Source organism: Sceloporus occidentalis, unplaced genomic scaffold, assembly GCF_023333645.1.
Source record: "Sceloporus occidentalis isolate IW3139 unplaced genomic scaffold, rSceOcc1.0.p SCAF_53, whole genome shotgun sequence".
NCBI lineage: Eukaryota > Metazoa > Chordata > Lepidosauria > Squamata > Phrynosomatidae > Sceloporus > Sceloporus occidentalis.
This window is the reverse complement of record NW_028317033.1, coordinates 2,446,557-2,467,567: the sequence shown is the minus strand read 5'-3', so window position 1 is coordinate 2,467,567 and position 21,011 is coordinate 2,446,557. Positions and strand designations below refer to the sequence as shown.

General features: G+C 39.7%; 1 protein-coding gene across 1 annotated transcript in view; it reads right to left on the bottom strand.

Annotated features, from left to right (window-relative positions):
• The window catches only part of LOC149288199 (delta and Notch-like epidermal growth factor-related receptor), a 61,794-nt gene that overhangs the window by 25,705 nt on the left and 15,078 nt on the right, over positions 1-21,011 (bottom strand). The window contains exons 2-3 of the mRNA XM_089492081.1: positions 260-541; positions 74-168 (exon numbers count right to left, since the gene is read on the bottom strand). Coding sequence (XP_089348207.1) covers positions 74-168; positions 260-541 — 377 coding nt within the window. The remainder of the gene's footprint in view (positions 1-73; positions 169-259; positions 542-21,011) is intronic.

Sequence of the window (21,011 nt, the reverse complement as noted above, 5' to 3'; positions counted from 1 at the left end):
TATGAAGTATATTAGACAAATTACATTCTCACATCACAAATTAAACATATTTTGTTGATAACCAAACTCTTACTTCAAGGATGTGTTCTCAGGAACTTCAAAGGACACGAGGCGTCCACCAGAGCAAGTGTTGGAGCTGGCATTTCCACAAGCAACATCAGGGATAATCTGGAATTATGAAAACAAAAACTGAATCTATAGTTACAGAATAATGGAATATTTAGTTCTTTAAATGCCCCACACTTTTGTTTTTGCTGACCTGTACTTCGTCCCACTTTAAGGTTACCACCTTCTGACCGGCCCTCGGCTTCCACTTAGGCAATGCCAATGCAGCTGGGGAGTGAGGTGCTTCGATCCTGGGCTCTGTAGTGGATGGGTCAAACTCTGGCTGTGCTGTAGTCGGGACCCCCGTGTAGCTGGGTAGTGCAGACTCGCAGTTGATTCCAGTGTACCCATCATGGCAGATGCACAGGTAACTGTCCACATGTACTACGCAATTTCCATGGTTACAAGGACTTGCCCTGCAAGGGTCTATAACGAACTGAAAAACAGAATGTCACGGGTTACTAATGGAGAAAATATCTCTTACACAGGATCCCGAGTGTACTAGGAGATAACAGGAGATTAGGTGTCACAGGATCAATTTAAACTTTCCAAGTGAATATTCAACCCATGTACTGTAACTGGTCCTGTGTATCCATATAACACTTTTCTTTCTTGAGTATATAATGCTAGAGATAAAAAAAAATACTTCTATAAAAGAGATGTTAATGGATGAGAAACCATAAACCCACTTATTAGATGCCTATAACACATTAATGGATGTCAGGACCATAAACCCACTTATTAGATGCCAATATTAACATATAGGTAAAACAATAATGTTCCTCATAGAAATACTTTAAACTAGTAAACTTTGGGATTATGCTTTGTATGCTGGAGTACCGCTGGCACCAATATACCATCTCTTTTAATGGGACAATATAAATTGTCATTATTTTCCGCTCCTCTGCATAATCCCAGAAGAGTTTACATTTGTGTCTGGAAGACATTGCTTCAACCTATATAGTCTGTCCTGGAATCACAGAAGAACGGAAGCCTCAATTATAGCAGAATTTTGGGCTTGTCGCATAACAGTTCTAGACAAATGTTGGATGATCAGATGGCTGAAAGAACCAAACTGCTTTTCTGAATTTGTTAAAAAAAAAAAAAAGGCTGATGAACTACCTTTCAAAAAGGTGTCCACGCACATGAATTGTTCTCTGGCAGTAAGCAGATGTTGCTGGTATTACATGACATTGGTGGCTAAACGCCAAAAGCAAAATGTACTATCCTTGTGCAATGGAAAGCCTGCCAGGGGTATAGGACACTTGTTAAAATGAATGAGCAACTGCTGCAGATGAACCCTCACGCCTCAAAATATGTATGCTTGCTCTCAGGGCCGGCCTTTGGGGTGTGCGACCTGTGCGACCAAGGATCTCCCTTGAACCCGGCTTAACATCACTCAAGGGAGCCGGAGGTCTGTTAAAGACCTCCGATACCGCTCCCTTGTGATCCGCGCGGCAACAGCTGCTGTGCGCCGGGGTTTGTTGTCAGATCCCGGCGCACAACACTGAAGCCGCGCCCACCGCTGTCCGTGCCCTCTGACCCGGAAGAAGACAGAAGAACTGAAGAAGAACGAAGAGGAGGAAAAGGAGCTGTAAGGAGAAAAGAGGAAAGGTAGGAAAGCATTCAGTGAGAGTGGATTGGTATATGTGTGGATTAGTGTATATATGTGTGGATTGGTATACGTCTGGATTGGTATGTGTGTGGATTGGTAAGTGTGGATTGGTATATATGTGTGGATTAGTGTATACGTGTGGATTGGTATACGTGTGGATTGGTATGCGTGTGGATTGGTGTGCGTGTGGATTGGTATGCGTGTGGATTGGTATGCGTGTGGATTGGTATGCGTTTGGATTAGTATATGTGTGGATTGGTAAGTGTGTGAGAGTGATGGGTGTTATGCTGTACCATTTCCAATGTCTTTTTCATGATCTAATTATGCTCTAAAAGTACATCATAACTCCCATCACTCTATACTGTTCCATACAGTGGCAGAGCTGGGAGGCAGAGGCCTTGCACCCCCACCGCAGGACTCCTGAAAGGTAAGTGAACTTCAAAGAGGGAAAGGGTAGATAGTTAGGAGGGCGTATATAGGGAGAAGGGAGTGAGACAGGGGAAAGGGGGTAGATAGGGAGAAGGGAGTGAGAAGGGGTAGATACGGCAGAAGAGAGTGAGAAGGGGTAGATAGGGCAATCACACTCCTATCATGCCAAGTCTGCGAGTAAATCCTGGAATCTGGGTATACCTGGGCATGATAGGAATGTGATTGCTGTTAATCATATATATATATGATATATATAGACTTGAAAACCGAAGTTGTTTGTGTGGTTATTTGGAAAGTCCCTGGAGTGCCGGTAACTATTTTTGGACTATATATATATATAATATATATATATATATATATATAGTCCAAAAATAGTTACCGATTAAATAATATTATATATATTATATATATATATATATATATATATATATATATATATATAATATTATTTAATTGTTTTCTATTTTGGTGTGTTACTTACTTTAAATAAAAGTGTTAGATTTTTTTATGGTGTTGGGGGGGTCATATTCGGTTTTGGCCAGGTAAATGCTGCACTTTCGGTTTCAGTCCAGAATTCGTTTCGGTGCATCCCTACTACTAAGCCAGACAATTAAGTGGTGGGCCTAGACCACATCAATGTTTGGCGTAGTATATAGTGATTGGGGTTTTGTTACAAGTTTTTATTCCTTTCTTTTTTTGGGATGGGGGGGCGCCAGAGGAGTAGTCCGCACAGGGCTCCAGAACACCTAAGGCCGGCTCTGCTTGCTCTATGCATAAATCAAAAGGCTACTTAACGTGACCATTCCATTATCTAAAATGCAGTAACTTTCTTTACAGTAACTGTATTCTCGTCTGATGACTGCCGTACATTTGTACAAGGTATTGTTGAACTCCTCTCTAGCAAAGTTTGCCATCAGCTCCCCCTGCTGGGGTGGTATTTCATGGACCAAAAACTCAGGGCTTCCCAATGCATCTCATTTTCTAAACTAGGGAAACCTATATATATATATATATATATATATACATATATATATATATATATATATATATATATATATATATATATATATATATGTTTTAAAGTTAAGCTATTCATTTATGGTAAACCATGCAAAATTTCACGACTTCTATTTCTAAAAATACAAACAAAACACTTTTTCCCTCATTATCCCAAATTAAACCAAATAGAAAAAAGTAAGTCAAACTCAAGAAAAAAACAGCACTCCTTTAGTTTATATATCAAATAAATATGGTTGTAATACATGTAGATTGCGGATAAAGCCCATCAAGGCCCCAGTGCACAATACAGCGTGGGGCATGCACACATAGGAAGGGGCTTAATTCTGCAGTGCCAACTTCTTTACAGCCAGGAAAAATATATATAAAATGAAAAAAATAGGGTTTATTGCATTGGAACAAATGTTTTGGGGTTTTTTTGGGGGGGGGCATATGACCTCACAATCCCTGATTTCTGTACAGTAGCAGGGATCAGGCTGTTTTACCAGCTGATCTCACAAAAGCAGGCATAGAACCATAGAACCTCGAAAAAGCTTCTTAAAAGTTTCTAAAAGGATAGAAACTGCTACGTTTTATTTGCTTAACTTACTAGAGCTTCTGTCGAAGTGGAACAATTTTAAAAAGACCGTCACAGAACAGAATTTGTATTTGTACGTGTCTAATCCTTTTTTTCCATCTCTGTACCAGATGTATTCTACCGTTCCTGACTACAAGCAACTTATTTTTCCCTTCTTATCATTCTCGGTTCTTTTAATTATTTTTCCTTATCTCTAGTGGATTAAAATAAAATTTAACAATATATCATTACTTCCTACTTTTATGTCTTAATCTACAACACGCTGTGTTAAATTCCTGAGTTCAATGAGTAGAGTTTAATTGCTCGTCATATATCTGTCAGTGCACTGCTTTCGCTAATTGTTTTTGAGGCTATTTCTACAGCTAAATTAACAATTGTTTTAGTTTGCTGCTTACGTCAGTCCGGCAATACATTTTTTAGGATGAACACAATCCTGAGATTCAACCGCTTATGCAATAAGAATAGCTTCCCAGTGGGCACAAGATGAAAGGGAGTTCGGATGAAAGCCAATGAAATATTTTAAATCGTAAAAAATAACAAATGTTTATTATTATTTTAATAGCTGTTCCTCCCTTCCATCAAACAGGAATACTACAATGATAGCAAAATCCTAGGATCTGGATTGTATCTGAAGGAGAAGACCATTTGGCATTCACGTCATCAGCTTTTGTTGAGCCACAATATATTAATGAGATTAAAAAAGTCCAGGGGACGTCCATCTTCTTTTCTTTCTTCTCTCATACACAACGATGCATTTTGTTCTATTTATCATTTGCAGGATATAAAAGCGTATTGCACTCTGGGACATCACTTGGTTTATTGCTAGCATGGTGTCCAGGCTTGGACTGAGCAGATTACCCCCCCCCCCCCGAAAAATACTCCAGTGACAGATCCGATGAAGCAGCATACAGCTAACAGATGGATATGCCCACATTACATGAGCATGAAAACCTGGCATGCAGCCGGCCACACATATCCAGCCGCCGGGCGTACTGACATCATCAGGTGGCCCCTTGCCTTAAAGGGCCAGGACCACCCCAACATGGCCGATCGGGCCCATGTTTGTAGTTTTTTTGTAACTGTACATTTTTTAAATTAAAATTGTTGATCTATAGATTTGCTTCCACATTATCCACCACAATGATTTGTTGCTCTATTAAGTGACATGTGTTGTAATTCTTCTATTTCAATGGATATGGTATTAACAGCATCTTAAAACTGTCTCCACACGCAGAATCTATAAACGCATTAGAGAAGAGGGATGTAATAGGTAGGAAATGGCTGACTTGAAACAAAATAACAACAAATTCGTTTGTGTGAGGAAGGGCTGCAAGAAACAGAATCGGAAGGCTGGTAAACATCATTCCATTTTATCCAACATTAAAAACCTCAAATGTTATTTGGTCCTGATCTCGTCATCATAGCTTTTCCAATGCAATTTCCCTCACTGTATTAACTTCTACCACTTCAGCTGGACATCCACCATCTTATCAGCAACTTTGTATCTATCATTTTCCCAATACCTATTACACATCACACATCAAAAATAATGGAACATGGGATCCCCACACACTTAAAGGAACACTCCAGCCATCATAGGCCCCTTACTGCATACGATAGGTCCATGGTCCCTTATTGTGGTGACCCACTTGCAAATGCATAGGGGAGTTCTGCAGAATGCCTCATATACATTTGCCCGTTAGCTCCAGCTCTGGCTTATCAAAGTTGCATGCAGGGGACCTCTTGGGACCCCTATGCACATGGACATAAGATGTTTCTTGCCAGTGATTGGCTGCTAAACTGTTGGACCACAGAGGAGGAGATAGGCTGCATCCTTCAGGTATTTTGGGGTTTCTTTTTGAATAATGTGTATTAAAGTACTCTTAGGCAGAGTAAACTGTCCATTTAAAACCAAGTTTGTTTTTTGAATACTGTGTATCTATTAATACATATTTATGTAACATGCTACATTATCTTTTGTCTGCTCTGATGAGCTTGCCGAGACATCCCAGTATTGTATTACACATTACATATATACCGTATTGGCTCGGATATAGGCCGCCCCCATATATAGGCCGCACCCTAAAAGTTTGGTGCTTTTTTAAAGAAATTTTTTTTTTCTTTAAAAAAAGCACCAAAAAAACATGCTGCCACTCTGTCTCCCCCCCCCCCCCCGAGATATGCTGCCACTGTCCTCCCCCCCGAGATATGCTGCCACTCTGCCCCCCCGACTTATGTCTTGGGGGCAGAGGTAAAACGCATCGTGCGGACAGTCACCGGCTGCGGCGATGCGGGTAAACAACCTCCGCAGCCGGTGACCGTCCGCACGATGCGCCTAGACAACCTCCCGTGCCGGCACCCCCCCCGTGGGAAGTGCTGGCAGGGGAGGCTGTCTGAGCGTATCAGAGAGTAGGATGCAGGTCCCCTGCACCGCTGCGGGGGATCTGCATCCTAACCCCGCTGCCTGCCCGGCGCCTGGAACTGCATGTCCCGGGCGTTGGGCACTAGACCCCGAATATAGGCCGTAAAAAAGTGCGGCCTATATTCGAGCCAATACGGTATATATATCTACATATAACAACAGCATACAAAACTAACAATGTTTTTCCAAGACTTTTTTTAACAGCAAGAACATCTTTAGATATAAGACAGAACGGTCCGAAAGATTAAAATGTTTTCTGAGATGTTTCTTAGATTCACGCAATATTAATGTCTGCAGAGGATCAGTTTATAAAACCTCGTGAACATAAATGTTCTGAGTGCATAAGGATTGTTACATACAGAAATTTTTTATCTAGTGGTAACATCCATATAAGCATGGCCATGGCAAAAATACCAGGTCTCTAAGCAGAGATGTATGCTAAAAATACTCCTGTGCAGCCATTCACACCCCGCCTAACATATGATATTCAAAGGATTAGGGGAGTCATATGTAGAAGAGGAGGGGATTTATTTTCGGAGGAAAACAATATCATATCTAAACGTTGCTTTACATAAACATTTATTAGAGGCAACAGCATCAGGACACTAAAAAGTAACATAAACACCAAGCAAAGAAATCTTTCTAAAAGACGGACCTTTCCGTGGAGTAGCTTCACTATATGGATTATGGAACCAGTGCTGGCTAGGCACAATGCTCCATGGGTACATGGGCCAGTTTCATGGGAAATCTCTGATCTCCTCAACAGGCCCATGGAGAAGTGGCTCACCTGATCATCCAATAGGGCGATCTGCTCCTGGTTATGAGACAGAAGGGCTGCCACCCCCTGGAATTGCCACCCTAGCCCTTGGCCAGAATATGGCACTGGTTGTTGATCACACATGTGGGTACAACCACACGCTGCAATCCAGGGCTATTCTGGAATATGATTCTTGCGGCCATAATATGATTTTTGGTTCTGCATAATAGCCTCTTCTATTCCTTTTACTTCACATGCTGTTTGTAAACAGCTCCAAAATCAGAATTATCAAGCGAAATACTTAATTTTTCCAATTATTTTTTTAATGTCTTTACGAGTCAGAAGGGTATGTAAAAAAAAATTTGTAACTTGGTATTGCCGTGCAGACCAGTGGAGACTACTGCAGAAACCCAGTGGAAACATTCAAAGCACTCAGTTCCCTTCCTCAGCACATCAGAACCATTGTGTTTTAATAGTTTCTTGCTATTTGGACATAAGTTCCCCACTTTTAGCTTACCCTATGTGTGTGTGGCAGTGGGGTATTAATTTAACAGATGGTGGAGATGTTAAGTTCTTTGATCTACTTCAATACCTTATGAGACCAGACTTTTCAAAATCCATAGATGAGTAATATTTTTATTTAGCAATGCTAAAACTATAGTTGGCTGGTCCAACTAAATGACGGTCTAAGTATGATCCCACTCTAAAGATTCAGCTGAAATTACAGCTTACCATATCCATTCTAGTCATTAAGTCGCCTTGTCATGTCACACATCCCCCATGACTGCCTGTGTTTTTTGGGTTGAGCTGTTCCACATAAGAGGCCTCTTAAAATATTCCCAGATAAGTTCTGCATCATGTGGAGAAAAGTGAAAGGACGTTATCCGTCATTTTGTTTTTAGTCTATTAATGCTCTTAAAAACTGTGTTCAAAAGTTTATTGAAATACTACAGTTGCCTACAAACAGTCATGTTATTCTTTCGAAGCCCTCCGCTATGTATCATGTACATCACAGCAGTCTGATCACTTAGAGCCAGGACCACCTGCCATTTCATGGTCATGCATGTGAAACAGCACAGCTTTACAGATCCACATTAACACAGCGATGGCCAGTGAGTGTGACTGAGTGAGGTGTTCTGTGTGATTAAAAAGGAATAAACTTATTTAATCCATATTAGTACATAATAAGATATAAAAATCTAGTAATGTTGGGAATAAACATCTGTGGAACAGCTATGTGTAAGATGTTACATTGGTGGCATATGTACATGATGCACCCACTTAGTGTCATCATGCTACTAGCCTTCCCCATAAAGGCTTTATACCCCAGTCAAAAATTGCCATGAGGCAGTATCCTCAGTACAAGAAAGATAGTAAACAGGGCCTCTAGTAACTGGAAAAAAAGCTCAAAATATATTAGTGTCTCACTACTAGAACCAACAAACATAAAACCCAAAAAGTGAAATGACGTGCTAACCCACACCTTACGCACTTGCAATTAGATTAACACAGGGGATATTGATCGTCTTATATAATATAAATCTGGTAGTAGTTACGTACATTCTGTGTGATAAACAGGGATCCCAAATATATGTAGATGGCTCACTCACATGCTCTTGAGCTCATTATATCCAGCCCCAGGGAGATCCAGAGGGTAATTGTACACTCCAAAGACAATGTTCCACAGCCCAGCAGAAGAATCAGAAGGAGGGGTAGTGTCACTAAAACATATTTATTGTACCATAAAAAATATTAAAATATCTTACATAGAAATCAGTAGCAGTGCAAGTTCGTTATCACCACCAATGGTTTAATATCCTCTCCACATATCCAGCGATTTTGGATAATAAACCGTTGGTGGAGGGTTGTGGGTTAGCGCACCATTTTGCTATTTTCTTTTGATACCAGGCTGCTCCAGCCTTGGATTGTACTTTTGGATTTCATCTTTGGTACTTGAAACTTGATGTTGCTACTGAAATTGCTCAGCCTGATCTTGATCGAAGGTGCAAATTTAAGGTCCCTTAAACTGCACATTCCTTACTGACTGTTGAAATATTATACATTAGAATTATATTTTCTAGCTATTTTCTGGCATAAACAGGTCATTACACTACGTACCCAAGGCAGCACCCTACTAATTCCATTTGCCTCTCATTTCCATTATCGGCCACTGGATAAGCAGAGCAAAATGGAAACAAGACACTTCATCGTTAATCAGTTAAAAACAACAATTAACGCATCATAATGAAAAACAGACAATCCTTTAATTTTGGCATAATTATTTCATTTCCGAAAGGCAAATGTAAAACCCGTGTTTGTTTTCTGGCAATCTCTTGTCAGCTGAGTGGCGACATCCATCAGCGTTTATCGCCTCGTCCTTTCTGTAACCTAACATCTGATAGGCGTCTCAGAGCCAGCAGGCTGATCAGTATCTCCTTATAGATGTGCATGCGTAAGGCCTGGCCGTGGAGCCACCAATTATACTACAATAAAAGGTACAGATCAGCCTGCATTCAATAGATCATGCTCAAAGGAAAAAATTTTAACTCTATCGTTTGTTACAAAGCAGAAAATATCTTGACTTTTGTTGTTGATCATTTAAGTTGCATGTTTAGTAAAGGGAAGAATAATAATTCCGTCCTTCTCTTTCTTGAGCAGCTACAGTATATTTCTTATGTTCGTCTCGCTCTTTGTTTCTTTGCCTAAGCTTTAGAAACTCCAATACCTACACTACTATATTGGCTGGTCAGTTATTTACCGCAGTATTAAGAAGATGACAATGAGCAAATGGGTATTAGTTACAAAAAAATATACTGCTTTCTGCATTGCTGGCACCACGATTTCCTATCGCATAAGATGATTCCATATCATTTAGATTCAAGACTTTTAAATAGATAGCGGATATGTCTTCTTTTTTATTTGGATAGCAGACAAGAAAGGAAACACGTCTTTTTTCTTAATAGAATGTTTTTTCCTAGATGCCAGGTAAAACATATAAAATACAAAAAAAATCTTCTCAGGTTTCTCAGACTTCTTTCTTAGACCCCCCAACATGACCCATAGAGAACACTTAGCGCCGTGCCACTTAAAAATAAGTGCATCTGAATTACTTCAATTAGAATAGGCTCCTTAGCTTCCTTTAATATTTAAAAGAACCAAGCTTCTAGAGAGCTCTTTATTTATTCTACTTACTTATGTAGAAAGTATTTTTTTTTCCGGATGAACCTCGACCTGCTTCCTTCTTGAAGCGAGGGGCAGCTAGTAAGAGGCTGGTGCTGGATCTGAGATTGTAGGGTGTGCGGGGAGTAAGAAAGCTCTTAATTACATGGAATGGATCAACATATTTAAAGAGGAAATTATACCTCTATACAGCATAATTACATCTCCAAAAATGTATAGTGCCAGCCGCAATAAGCGGCTCACGGTTTGTGACATTGCTGTTAGTGGCCATTTTGTTGTTGTTGTTAGTTTATTGCTTTTCATGTGTTAAAACTGCCAGTAAAGTGCGTCACAATTCACCAAATACATATTAAAAATCTGCAATTACACAGACCACAAAAATGGAGCCAGGGATCACTACACGTTGAATATATCTATAGATGTACATTTAGGTATCTGTTTACTAATAGAACATAAAATTAATATTCAATTTATTACATATTCTAAAGATACAGATTTTCAATTTAGCTGCTTAAGTATGACCTATATGTCTAAACTTTCTAAACAAGTTGTTAAGACAAAAAGGTCTGCTCCAGGTATAGGTACGCAATTTCATTTCCACAATGTGGTGGCAGAATCACCAGCAAACACAAACTTAATTGCCGTTTGGAAAGCTGGCGTCAGCCGAGGGAGGAAATAATGTGATGGCAGATAAAGATCACTGGAGAGATGGAGAGATTGAATGCCTGTCTGGTCCCCGCATCTGTGTATGAATTACAATGCAAGAGAAGTACACAGCAGAACACACAGAGAAGTGTGACCTTCACAAGGGGAATTCATACACACAATGAACACAAGGTTTGCTTGTTTGAAACATGAAATAAAAGTGTCAACTTTTTCTCCCTAAATACTGCACTGATGGTGGAGGTTAAGTTGATGATTAAAGAGCTAAAAAAAGTGTCATGATATGATCTGGAAAACAAAAATGCCTGTCTACCCCTCTGACCTCTAATTACCTTAAGTAGACAATGCCGGTCCATCCAAGGCAATTTTGGGTGCCAGGAAGATGGACAGTGGACCTCCACCATTGATATATGTCCATTAAATCTAGTATCAACTAAAGAATGCAAAATTATCCATAATATCCACGTCCACAGGTCCCAATGACAAACATGTTGCGTCAAATTAAACTAAGGATTGAGAGAATGCAAGTTTATTAAGTCAACTCACTTTTATACTCAACGAAACATAACTCTACTTGCATCAATTTAACTGTAGCACGTCGAGTGGATGCAAGTTGAAAAACAACAGCAACTCTGGGATTCATGAACTCAGAGATGTTTTCAAGTTCTAAATGCAACCTGGAAGTAATAGACGTCCATTATCTTCACTAAAGGGTGCGATGCATCTTCCAAACACTCAGTTATAAGATCCATATATATCCATAAATATAATTCCACAAAACCTGAGCCACTTTACAATCTGATGTACAGATCCCGATTGCTGGAATATTAGGACTCAAGGGGATTTTAGATAATCACTGGATGGCACTAAATAGTGAGTAATAGTGAGTATCTTGGACAGAACATGTCCTCATTTACTTGAGTTAATTAGATGCTGGCGAAGGGGATTAGTATATGTTTGTGGTTTTCCTGTTCTGATTTACTTCCTTTTAAAATAAAAAAGCATGCAGAAAACATCAAGGGTATTTTTACTAATGGATCTGGGGAATTCATCAATAGACGTTTATTTTACTAAAGCAGCAATGGAGATTCAGAGAAACTTAAGTTGCAGCAGAATCAGTCTCCCCTCATTCACTAGCCCCAAGTTTATCACTGCGAGGGGCAGAGTCATCTCATGGTTCCTACACGCTGCTGCAAGTTGAGGCTCCTATTTCTACTGAGAAGCTGAAATGGATATCAGTAGAACCTGTTCTGGGCAGCAGGAGTCCTCGCTGACCTCCAGTGAGAAGAGCCAAATTGATCTTCTTGAAGTCAATAGTGAATGCAATGAGATAAAAATTATGATCTTGTGGGCCACTTAGTGAATTGAGTCACTGACTGAGCTGCTTTTGTTGATGGAAAAGAAAAACTGCAGGGTCATTTTGAATATATATTTTGAACACTCTATTCATTCTGCCTTGAAGTATATATTCACAGTATTTTACAAGACACGCTACAAGAACCTGACGAGAGAAAGCCAATTTGTATTTTAATTGTGGAGACTGCAACTAGGAATTGCTTCTCGCTCCCTTTCAGCTTCACGCTAATTACACTATTGACTGACAGGGTGGCTGAAATCCCTGGGGCCAGATAACCAAGTCATCTAAAACTATATGTCCGGAGCCCAACATTTTATGCTATTTTATATGTACATACATCTCTTCCTGGCTCCTTAGACTGTCTGCCATTTAAATTCTACATAAGCACTGTGAACAGGGCAGCACAAATCTATCTGTCCCTTGAGTCATATAATAGGAATTCACCTAAAATAAGAAACTAGGCAAACACAATCCTACATATGAAATCTTGCAGGTATTATTTTTCCATTAAAACAGTAATTTCCAGTTCTATTGAACCTTTCATGGTTCTTTTTAAGGATAATTGGACTAAAGATATGCACGCAGCCCCAAGGCAAGATTCAAAAGCCCATAGAAACTACCATAGATAGAAAAAGTTTTGCTCTTACATAATACAAGGCGATGAGCGGTTTCCTTGGAGGTTTGCGTTGCAGAAGATACACCGGTTTTACATTTGCATGGACCCCTCTGTATATGAATAGGGTCTATAGTTAAACAGCTGCCTAATGAAGTAGTGAAGCCAACATGTCAGCCAAGGTTAGCATACACTTGCATCTACATTCTCATGCACGTTGGTTATACCTTACATATCAAACACTGGATTTTATTCACTAAAGGGAGAGTTGACCGGAGTGTTTTGTTTTACATCCTTCACTATACTTTATAAACGCTTCTGTTGCATTGAATTATGCGTTATACAGGTCCAGCTAAACCCTTCTTACTGGAGAAACATGCTAGTGTTGGTCCTTCATGATGAACAGAAGTGACAATTAGAACCTTAACTCTTCAAACTCTTCTGCCAACTCTCCCTTTAGTGAATAAACACCACTGATTATCCCATCTGAGAAGGAGAAAGTTAGATCTCAGAAATTTACCTCTACAGCCGTGACCAGGATTAATTCAATGCAATCTGTTGCAGCAACAGCAGGAGTAGACAAGTATGCATTCTTTTCAACTTCAGAGCCAAATATCCACCAAGGTCAATAATAATTATAAACAGTTAACATTAAATTAATGTTATGCAAATAATCACTACATTACATCAATTATCTGCTGTCACTGAAGAGGAGGTACGTTCTCTTCTTCTTTCCTCCGGTCCAATCACCATGCCCCCTTGACCCGATCCCTTCCAATTTAACCCAGTCTCTTTCATCTACTCTTGTCCCTACTCTAGCTCACATCTTCAACTTCTCCCTCACTACTGGATCTGTCCCATCCTCCTCAAGCATGCTTCCATTACTCCAATCTTGAAAAAGCCCTCCCTTAACCCAACTGATCTATCCAATTACTGTCCAATCTCTCTACTTCCTCTCACCTCTAAGCTTCTTGAAAGAATCATTTATACCCAATTAACTAAGTTCCTTGACTCCAACTCCCTTCTTGACCCTCTTCAATCTGGTTTTCGCCCTACCGCCCTTACTAAAGTTACAAATGACCTACTTACTGCCAACTGGACCTTTCTGCTGCTTTTGACACTAGGGACCACCCTCTTCTTCTTCAAACTCTTCATGCTCTTGGTCTCCGTGACACTTCTCTCTCCTGGTTCACTTCCTACCTCTCTGATCGTACCTTCAGCGTCTCTGTCTCCAGTAACACGTCCCCTTCCCCCTTTCACTGGGGGGTACCCCAAGGCTCAGTTCTAGGACACCTTCTGTTCTCTCACTACACTTACTTACCTGGAAAACTAATCGCATTCTTTGGCTTTCAATACCACCTGTATGCTGATGACACCCAGATCTATCTATACTCTCCTGATCTCTCTCCTTAGATCGTGTAGCTAACTGTCTCGCCTCTGTCTCTACCTTGATGTCTGCACGTTTCCTGAAACTCAATCTCTCCAAAACCGAACTTCTCATCTTCCCTCCCTCCAATGCTAAGATTCCCCCATCAGTTTCCCTCAATGTTAATGGTGCTATCATCTCCCCGTCTCCTCATGCTCGCTGTCTTGGTGTCACCCTTGACCTCGTTCACCTCCCACATTCAAGCTGTCTCTAAAAGCTGCCTTCTGCATCTTAAGAATATTGCCCGCATCTGCCCCTTCCTAATAAAGGATGCAACTAAGGCTCTCATCCATTCCCTTATTATTCCATTCCATCTCCCGCCTTGATTATTGTAACTCTGTCTTAGCTGATGTCCCTCTTAACAGTCAAGCCTCTCTACAATCCACCATGAATGCTACTGCCAGACTTATCTTCCTCTCACATCGCTTTACTAACGTCCCTCCCATCTCTTCACTGGCTGCCTGTGCACTTCAGGATTCATTTCAAAATCCTACATCTCCTCACTCATCTCTAAATACACTCCTAACCGGTCTCTCCGCTCATCCAATGATTTCCTTCTATCCTCTCCTCTGATTTCTAGCTCTCATGCCCGCTTACAAGATTTCTCAAGGGCTGCCCCTATCCTCTTTGAATGCCCTCCCCCGGTTTATCCGTCTTTCTCCATGCCTTTATTCCTTCAGAAAATCCCTCAAGACCCATTCCTTTAAGGACGCTTACAACATAGCATATTAACGCCGTCCCATATTTCTTTAGCTCAACTTTCCTAGTCCCTCTCCTGCAATACTTTTACTAGTGTGGGTGGTCTATCCCCAACAACGGCACTTTTACCTATTGTGTAATACACCCTAAATGCCCCTAGATTGTAAGCTCGTTTGAGCAGGGCCTTCCTCACCTGTTGTCTCTGTAAGTAAATTGTTATGTTCCACACTACTTGTTATGTCCTGTCCACCCATTGTACAGCACTACGGAATTTGATGGTGCTATATAAAACAATAAATAATAATAATAATAATAATCAAGGAGGCTGATGAGCTGAACATTGATGCGTGTCTACATGGATCTGTGGGCTCAACATTCTTGCTATCTCACCTAATTGGAATTTTGAAGATAATAAAGGAGACAGGAAAACCAGGTACTCAATTGTCAGTAATATACATACATATACTTTTTTGAAAAAGTTTGATGTAGCTATATTTTCTTGAATAAGGTCAGCATTATTGTATATAGAATGGTTCTCTAATAAGATCAGACAGTCAAGCATATAAATCCCATAAGAGGAAGCTCTTGAGTGAGTTCAGTTGTGATTAATATGCCAGAGGTTGGCTACAAACTATGGAAAGCCCCTTACACCCTCAAGAGGGCCAATTTATATAAATAAAGACATGATATTTTAGGAAGCTGGAACTCTTTGCTTATGGCAGGCAGCCTGAGGTTATACAGAAAGGAACAACTTTGCTTAATTGAAAGTCAATTCTAAATAAATCAGTGTGGCTGCCCTTCAGTAGGTTTGTCATTTGTAAAGACAAACATGGAAATGTTTTCATTAAAGTCCCACGGTACAGTTCACCTGCACGTTCATAGTAAAGGCAGTCAAATCCCACTTAATAATACCTGCTTTAATACTATGTATTACAGCGGCAAACAATTCAGTTATAATGCATTTTGCAGCAGGACCAGTACATTCTTAACTGGACCCAGTCAAATACATGGGATTTTACGAAAGACCTTGCATAAAAAAATAAAAGCACAGGTCACCAAGAGCACCATTAGCACCCAGTGTGTCCATGTATAGGTACCTATAGAATTAATTATACAGTCCTGATAAATACATTGGCTTCATGTCATCTTAACTCTTTCAGCAGGGAAGCGCACACTCTGATATCACCATCATATGAGCTCCTGACTCAGGCTCTGGTGTAGTACGCAATTCCATGTCCTCCTTTTTCTGTGGAATGCTGCATCAGCTGATGCTCCGTCCTGCTTCAATGATCTCTCAAGGTCATCATTCATTTGTGTTCCGGGAACAAGTCGGCTAATATATATATATATATATATTGATTGCAGCACTTGTAAATAACATCCTTAGCACCGAAATGTTTAAAGCTAAGTAACTGCTTTTCATATGAGTCAGTGTTGTTTAAACTCCAGTGTCCTCATTCCACGTGACATTGGGAACATTTAAATGCATCCTTCCAGATAAAGTTTTTAAAATATACATATAGGTATAAATAGTAGGACGTATTACTGACATCATTGGTACAACGCACAATGTAGAAGGATAGAACTCCACTTTTTTTTTTAATTATGAGTTCATGGTGTCAGATTAATATAATGTTTTTAAAGCATTGTGCTGTTTTCTTTTTTTAACAGTTCTAGACTTTGCATAATATAATGAATGTGTTCTGCTAACACCCTGACTCCTTACCATACTGCCTATGGTAAGCAATAGAATGACTCTGTTTTAGTCACACAGCTGGATGCTGACTATGGAGTAGTGGACTTAATTATGAAAGCCCAACACTGACAAGTTTTTCCAGCAAAAATAGATGAACTTGCCCTGTATAATGTATAATTTCATTTAGATCTCACTCATTTAACTATATATATTATACAGGAAGGGTCAAGTTCTTCCTGTATATACAGTGGGGCAAAAAAGTATTTAGTCAGCCACCAATTGTGCAAGTTCTCCCACTTAAAAAGATGAGAGAGGCCTGTAATTTTCACCATAGGTGCACTTCAACTATGAGAGACAGAATGGGGGGAAAGAATACAGGAAATCACATTGTAGGATTTCTAATGAATTCATTGGTAAATTCCTTGGTAAAATAAGTATTTGGTCACCGACAAACAAGCAAGATATCTGGCTCTCACAGACCTGTAACATCTTCTTTAAGAGTCTCCTCTGTCCTCCACTCGTTACCTGTATTAATGGCACCCGTTTGAACTTGTTATCAGTATAAAAGACATCTGTCCACAACCTCAAACAGTCACACTCCAAACCCCACTATGGCCAACACCAAAGAGCTGTCGAAGGACACCAGAAACAAAATTGTAGACCTGCACCAGGCTGGGAAGACTGAATCTGCAATAGGCAAGCAGCTTGCAAATAAATTATTTAAAAATCAATGTGATTTATGGACTTTGTTGTCCATTACAGGCCTCTCTCATCTTTGTAAGTGGGAGAACTTGCACAATTGGTGGCTGACTAAATACTTTTTTGCCCCACTGTAGTCCTAAAAAAATATCATTCCCCTAGTGGTTCTATATGGAAGTTGACATTAAATTGTCATTTAAATGTTCGAAAGTCAGAGTTTTAAAAGTCAGAACTATACAGTATATCTGTGTATCATGAAATTGTTCTGTAGATTCTAATCATTAAAAAACAGAGGCATAGATAGATTTGCTTTAAATATGATATTGCACCTTGTGCAGACATCCCCCCCCCCCAGCAAATACTCACCATTTGTTTTTTTTGTGTGTGTGGTGCCTGCTCATTTACCATTTAAATGCCTGGCACCGGAGGGGTTAATTCCCCAAAAGTACTTTTTAGAATGTGCCAATATATTTAACCCTTTAAATACTGACCCCAAACATTCTGTTTGTCTCAGGGGAGAATATCTGACATCTCATTATTAATGTATGATGACTGTAATCCAATCTTTAGCAGTGCAAGGAATTAAGAATATTAATTTATGACATTGCTGTTCATTCCGATGTCCTGATGGATATTATATTTTCACAGCAAAGGCATAATATTTGTTTGTTTTAAAGTTTCTCCCTTATATCGGTTAATGTTTAAACTTTCATTTTTTTGTTGTGCTGGCTCCTAGATCCGAACCAAATAATAATGGTCTGAGGTTTAAATATATCTTTTATGGATGACAGGTCGACTTTTGTGATGTTCTCGGATATACCGTGACGGTATATTCTAGCTGTGCTTTGGATTATATCCTGGAGAGGATGCAGTTCTCCAGTTACTGTGGTTACTGCTTTGTCAGCGATGGTCTGTGTTTCTCTTCTGCGAGGAGACAAAGGCAGCTCGATTTAGCAGATACGCCGTAGCTCCGTGTATCAGCAGAAATAAGACAGAACAATCTAGCAGACATGGTGTCATTGTAAGTAATGAGATTCAGCTATTCTTAGGTTCTGCTACCCCTCTCTTCCTCAGGTAGCATCCATTACCCAACGTTTACAGCAACAATCCATGTAGATGCATATATTGATAAAATTACATATCATTCTTCTGCAAAAATGCAAGAGTTAACGTGCATACACAGCAGCCATATACACACCGCCGTGAGATGAGGAACTGCCCACTCTGTATAATTAGTATTGGATGGGCAAAGGATCTCTATAATCTGTAAGAACGGATATGTTGGAAGGGTGGTTTCCGTTTCTATTTGTGAATTCCTGCAAAGATCTTGCTGCAACACCTATATAATGATACGCCGCCATACTGTAGTATAGTTTACATTAATATGAATCTGTATTCAGTATATGTTTTTATTATAAAATAGACATCCTTGCTGCGTATCTGAGAGGTGCATTTACAACGGGGGTCATCAGACTGCACGGATTGGCTTTTGTAACATTAAAGTGGCAGCCATTTTTTGTTCACGCATTAGAGAAGCGAACTAATGAGTTTTGTATATAGAAATAAAAATATCTATCCCCTTACAGCATAACCCTCAAACACAATTTCTTTAGACAGGCTGACGGTTTTCTGTAAGGCAATTTCTTCTGCAGGCTTTTGGCATCCTCCTGTCTTTTGTATAGTTTGATTTTATAAGCCACCTGGTTAGCATCTCCCCGTCATGTACAGGGTTAATAGTCTTGTCCTTTTGCGGAAGCGATAATAGGTAGCGTGATATGATCTGTCAGTTTGTTATGACATTACACAGCACACTGTTGATTTGTGAGATGTCACTTTACATTACCCAAAGTTAAGTGACACAACTGTGTAAAACACAGTATGCGTCACAAAAGTACAGCCGCTTCACACCTTTTGAAGGCAGTCACAAATCCTCCGCTCTGCTACGGATATAGTGCTGACACAGCGTTAAGCATTCAAAGTGGATCTGTCACTCTCTAAAGTCTAACATTTCACTAAGACACTAAGTAAACCTCTGTAATGGTTTACATAGTAAAATAAACAAAACATACACATTAAAAGCTACGTACGGGGAAAGGTATCTTATTTTCTTGGGATCTGTATGATTATTCCTCACCATTAATCCCAGTAGTGAAAATCCCAGTAGTGAAAATCCCAGTAGATCACCAGTTTCTGAAATACTCAAACCATCCCGTCTGGCGCCAACAACCATGCCATGTTCAGAGTTACTTAAATCCCCTTTCTTCCCCATTCTGATGCGCGGTTTGAACTTCAGCAAGTTGTCTTGACCACATCTGCACACCTAAATGCATTGAGTTGCTGCCATGTGATTGAAAGGATCCGTGCCGTTTGGGGAATTCGTGGGAAATTAATCCAGGGAGGAAATTATAAAAGAGATGGAACAGGGTGACATGATGGGGGAAATGCGTTTTACTGTGATTTTGGCTTTGCTGCATCTTGCAAAGTTGGTGCTGTAGCCCATAGTTAGAAGGCACAAGCCAGCCAGCCAAACTGGTCAAATTATACAACAAGGGCGTACTTAAGTGTCACGGACATATTCAGTGTGTGGGATAGATTGTCACATTGTGGTCAGCTACTTGTCCATCCAAGTTGGGTTATCCTTAAAAATCTGATACGTCCACAAAAATTTGGTTACTGCAGTTGGGAAGCTGCTAGAATGTCAGTCATATATTTGACAGATATGCATACCTGGCAGCTTTCTAAATGAAGTGACTTTTGAAATATTAACCTTTTAAGCCCATTGTCAAGATTCTATGTAGAATCTACATCTCCAACCGCCTTAACCAAATGGCTCTTACTCAGGTGCTCATGGAAACCTTGTCATTATTGAATCACCTGCTTTATAATTGCAAGTTTTATATGACATTAGCATAGTGTAGAATAAAAAGGAGTCACCTCCAGACTTCATGACCCTAAGAAACTGCCCCTTGGGGCAAAAACCCTGAGACTCAAGATCAAAACCTGAGAGGAGTTCTTATTTTCCTTTATTTATTAAGTGGTAACATATTACACAGCACTTTATAAAGGTGAGATGGTTAACATATATATCAGGGGTGTCCAAGTTTTTTCTGCAGTGGGCCACTTCATCAGAATTGTATACGTGCGAGGGCCGCACTCATTTTTCACTGTGTGAAAATATGGCCTTTAATAAAATATGCAGATTAAAATAAAGTAAATGACACAAAACCTTTACTTTTCCTGTCACTGATTTCTGGGATTTCTGGGCCTACAAATTCAGGATTCTGGAAAAGTAAAAATAAAATAGTTCTATTTATTTTAGGGATGCACTAAAATGAAAATTCGGGACCAAAAACGAAAATTCAGGGTTCACTTAGCCGAAACTGAAAGTGACCCCCCCACACACTTTTAATAAAAGTAAGTTACACACCAAAATTGTACAAAAAAATTATATATTATGATTGTTAACAGCAATCTCAGGCATACCCAGATTCCAGCATGTACTGGTTGGCTGGGCATTGTACCGGTATTTTTTGTCCAATTTTAGTGTGTAACCACACTTTTATTAAAAGTAACACACCACAATTGGACAAAAAAAATCAACAATATGACTTGGCATGATAGGAGTGTGATTGCCAACAGCAAACACACTCTTTTTATACCCAGGCAACCAGTGAATGCTGGAACCTAGGCATGATGGGAGTGTGATTGCTGTTAGCTGTTAGCAATCACACTCCTATCATCCCAAGTCAGCCAATA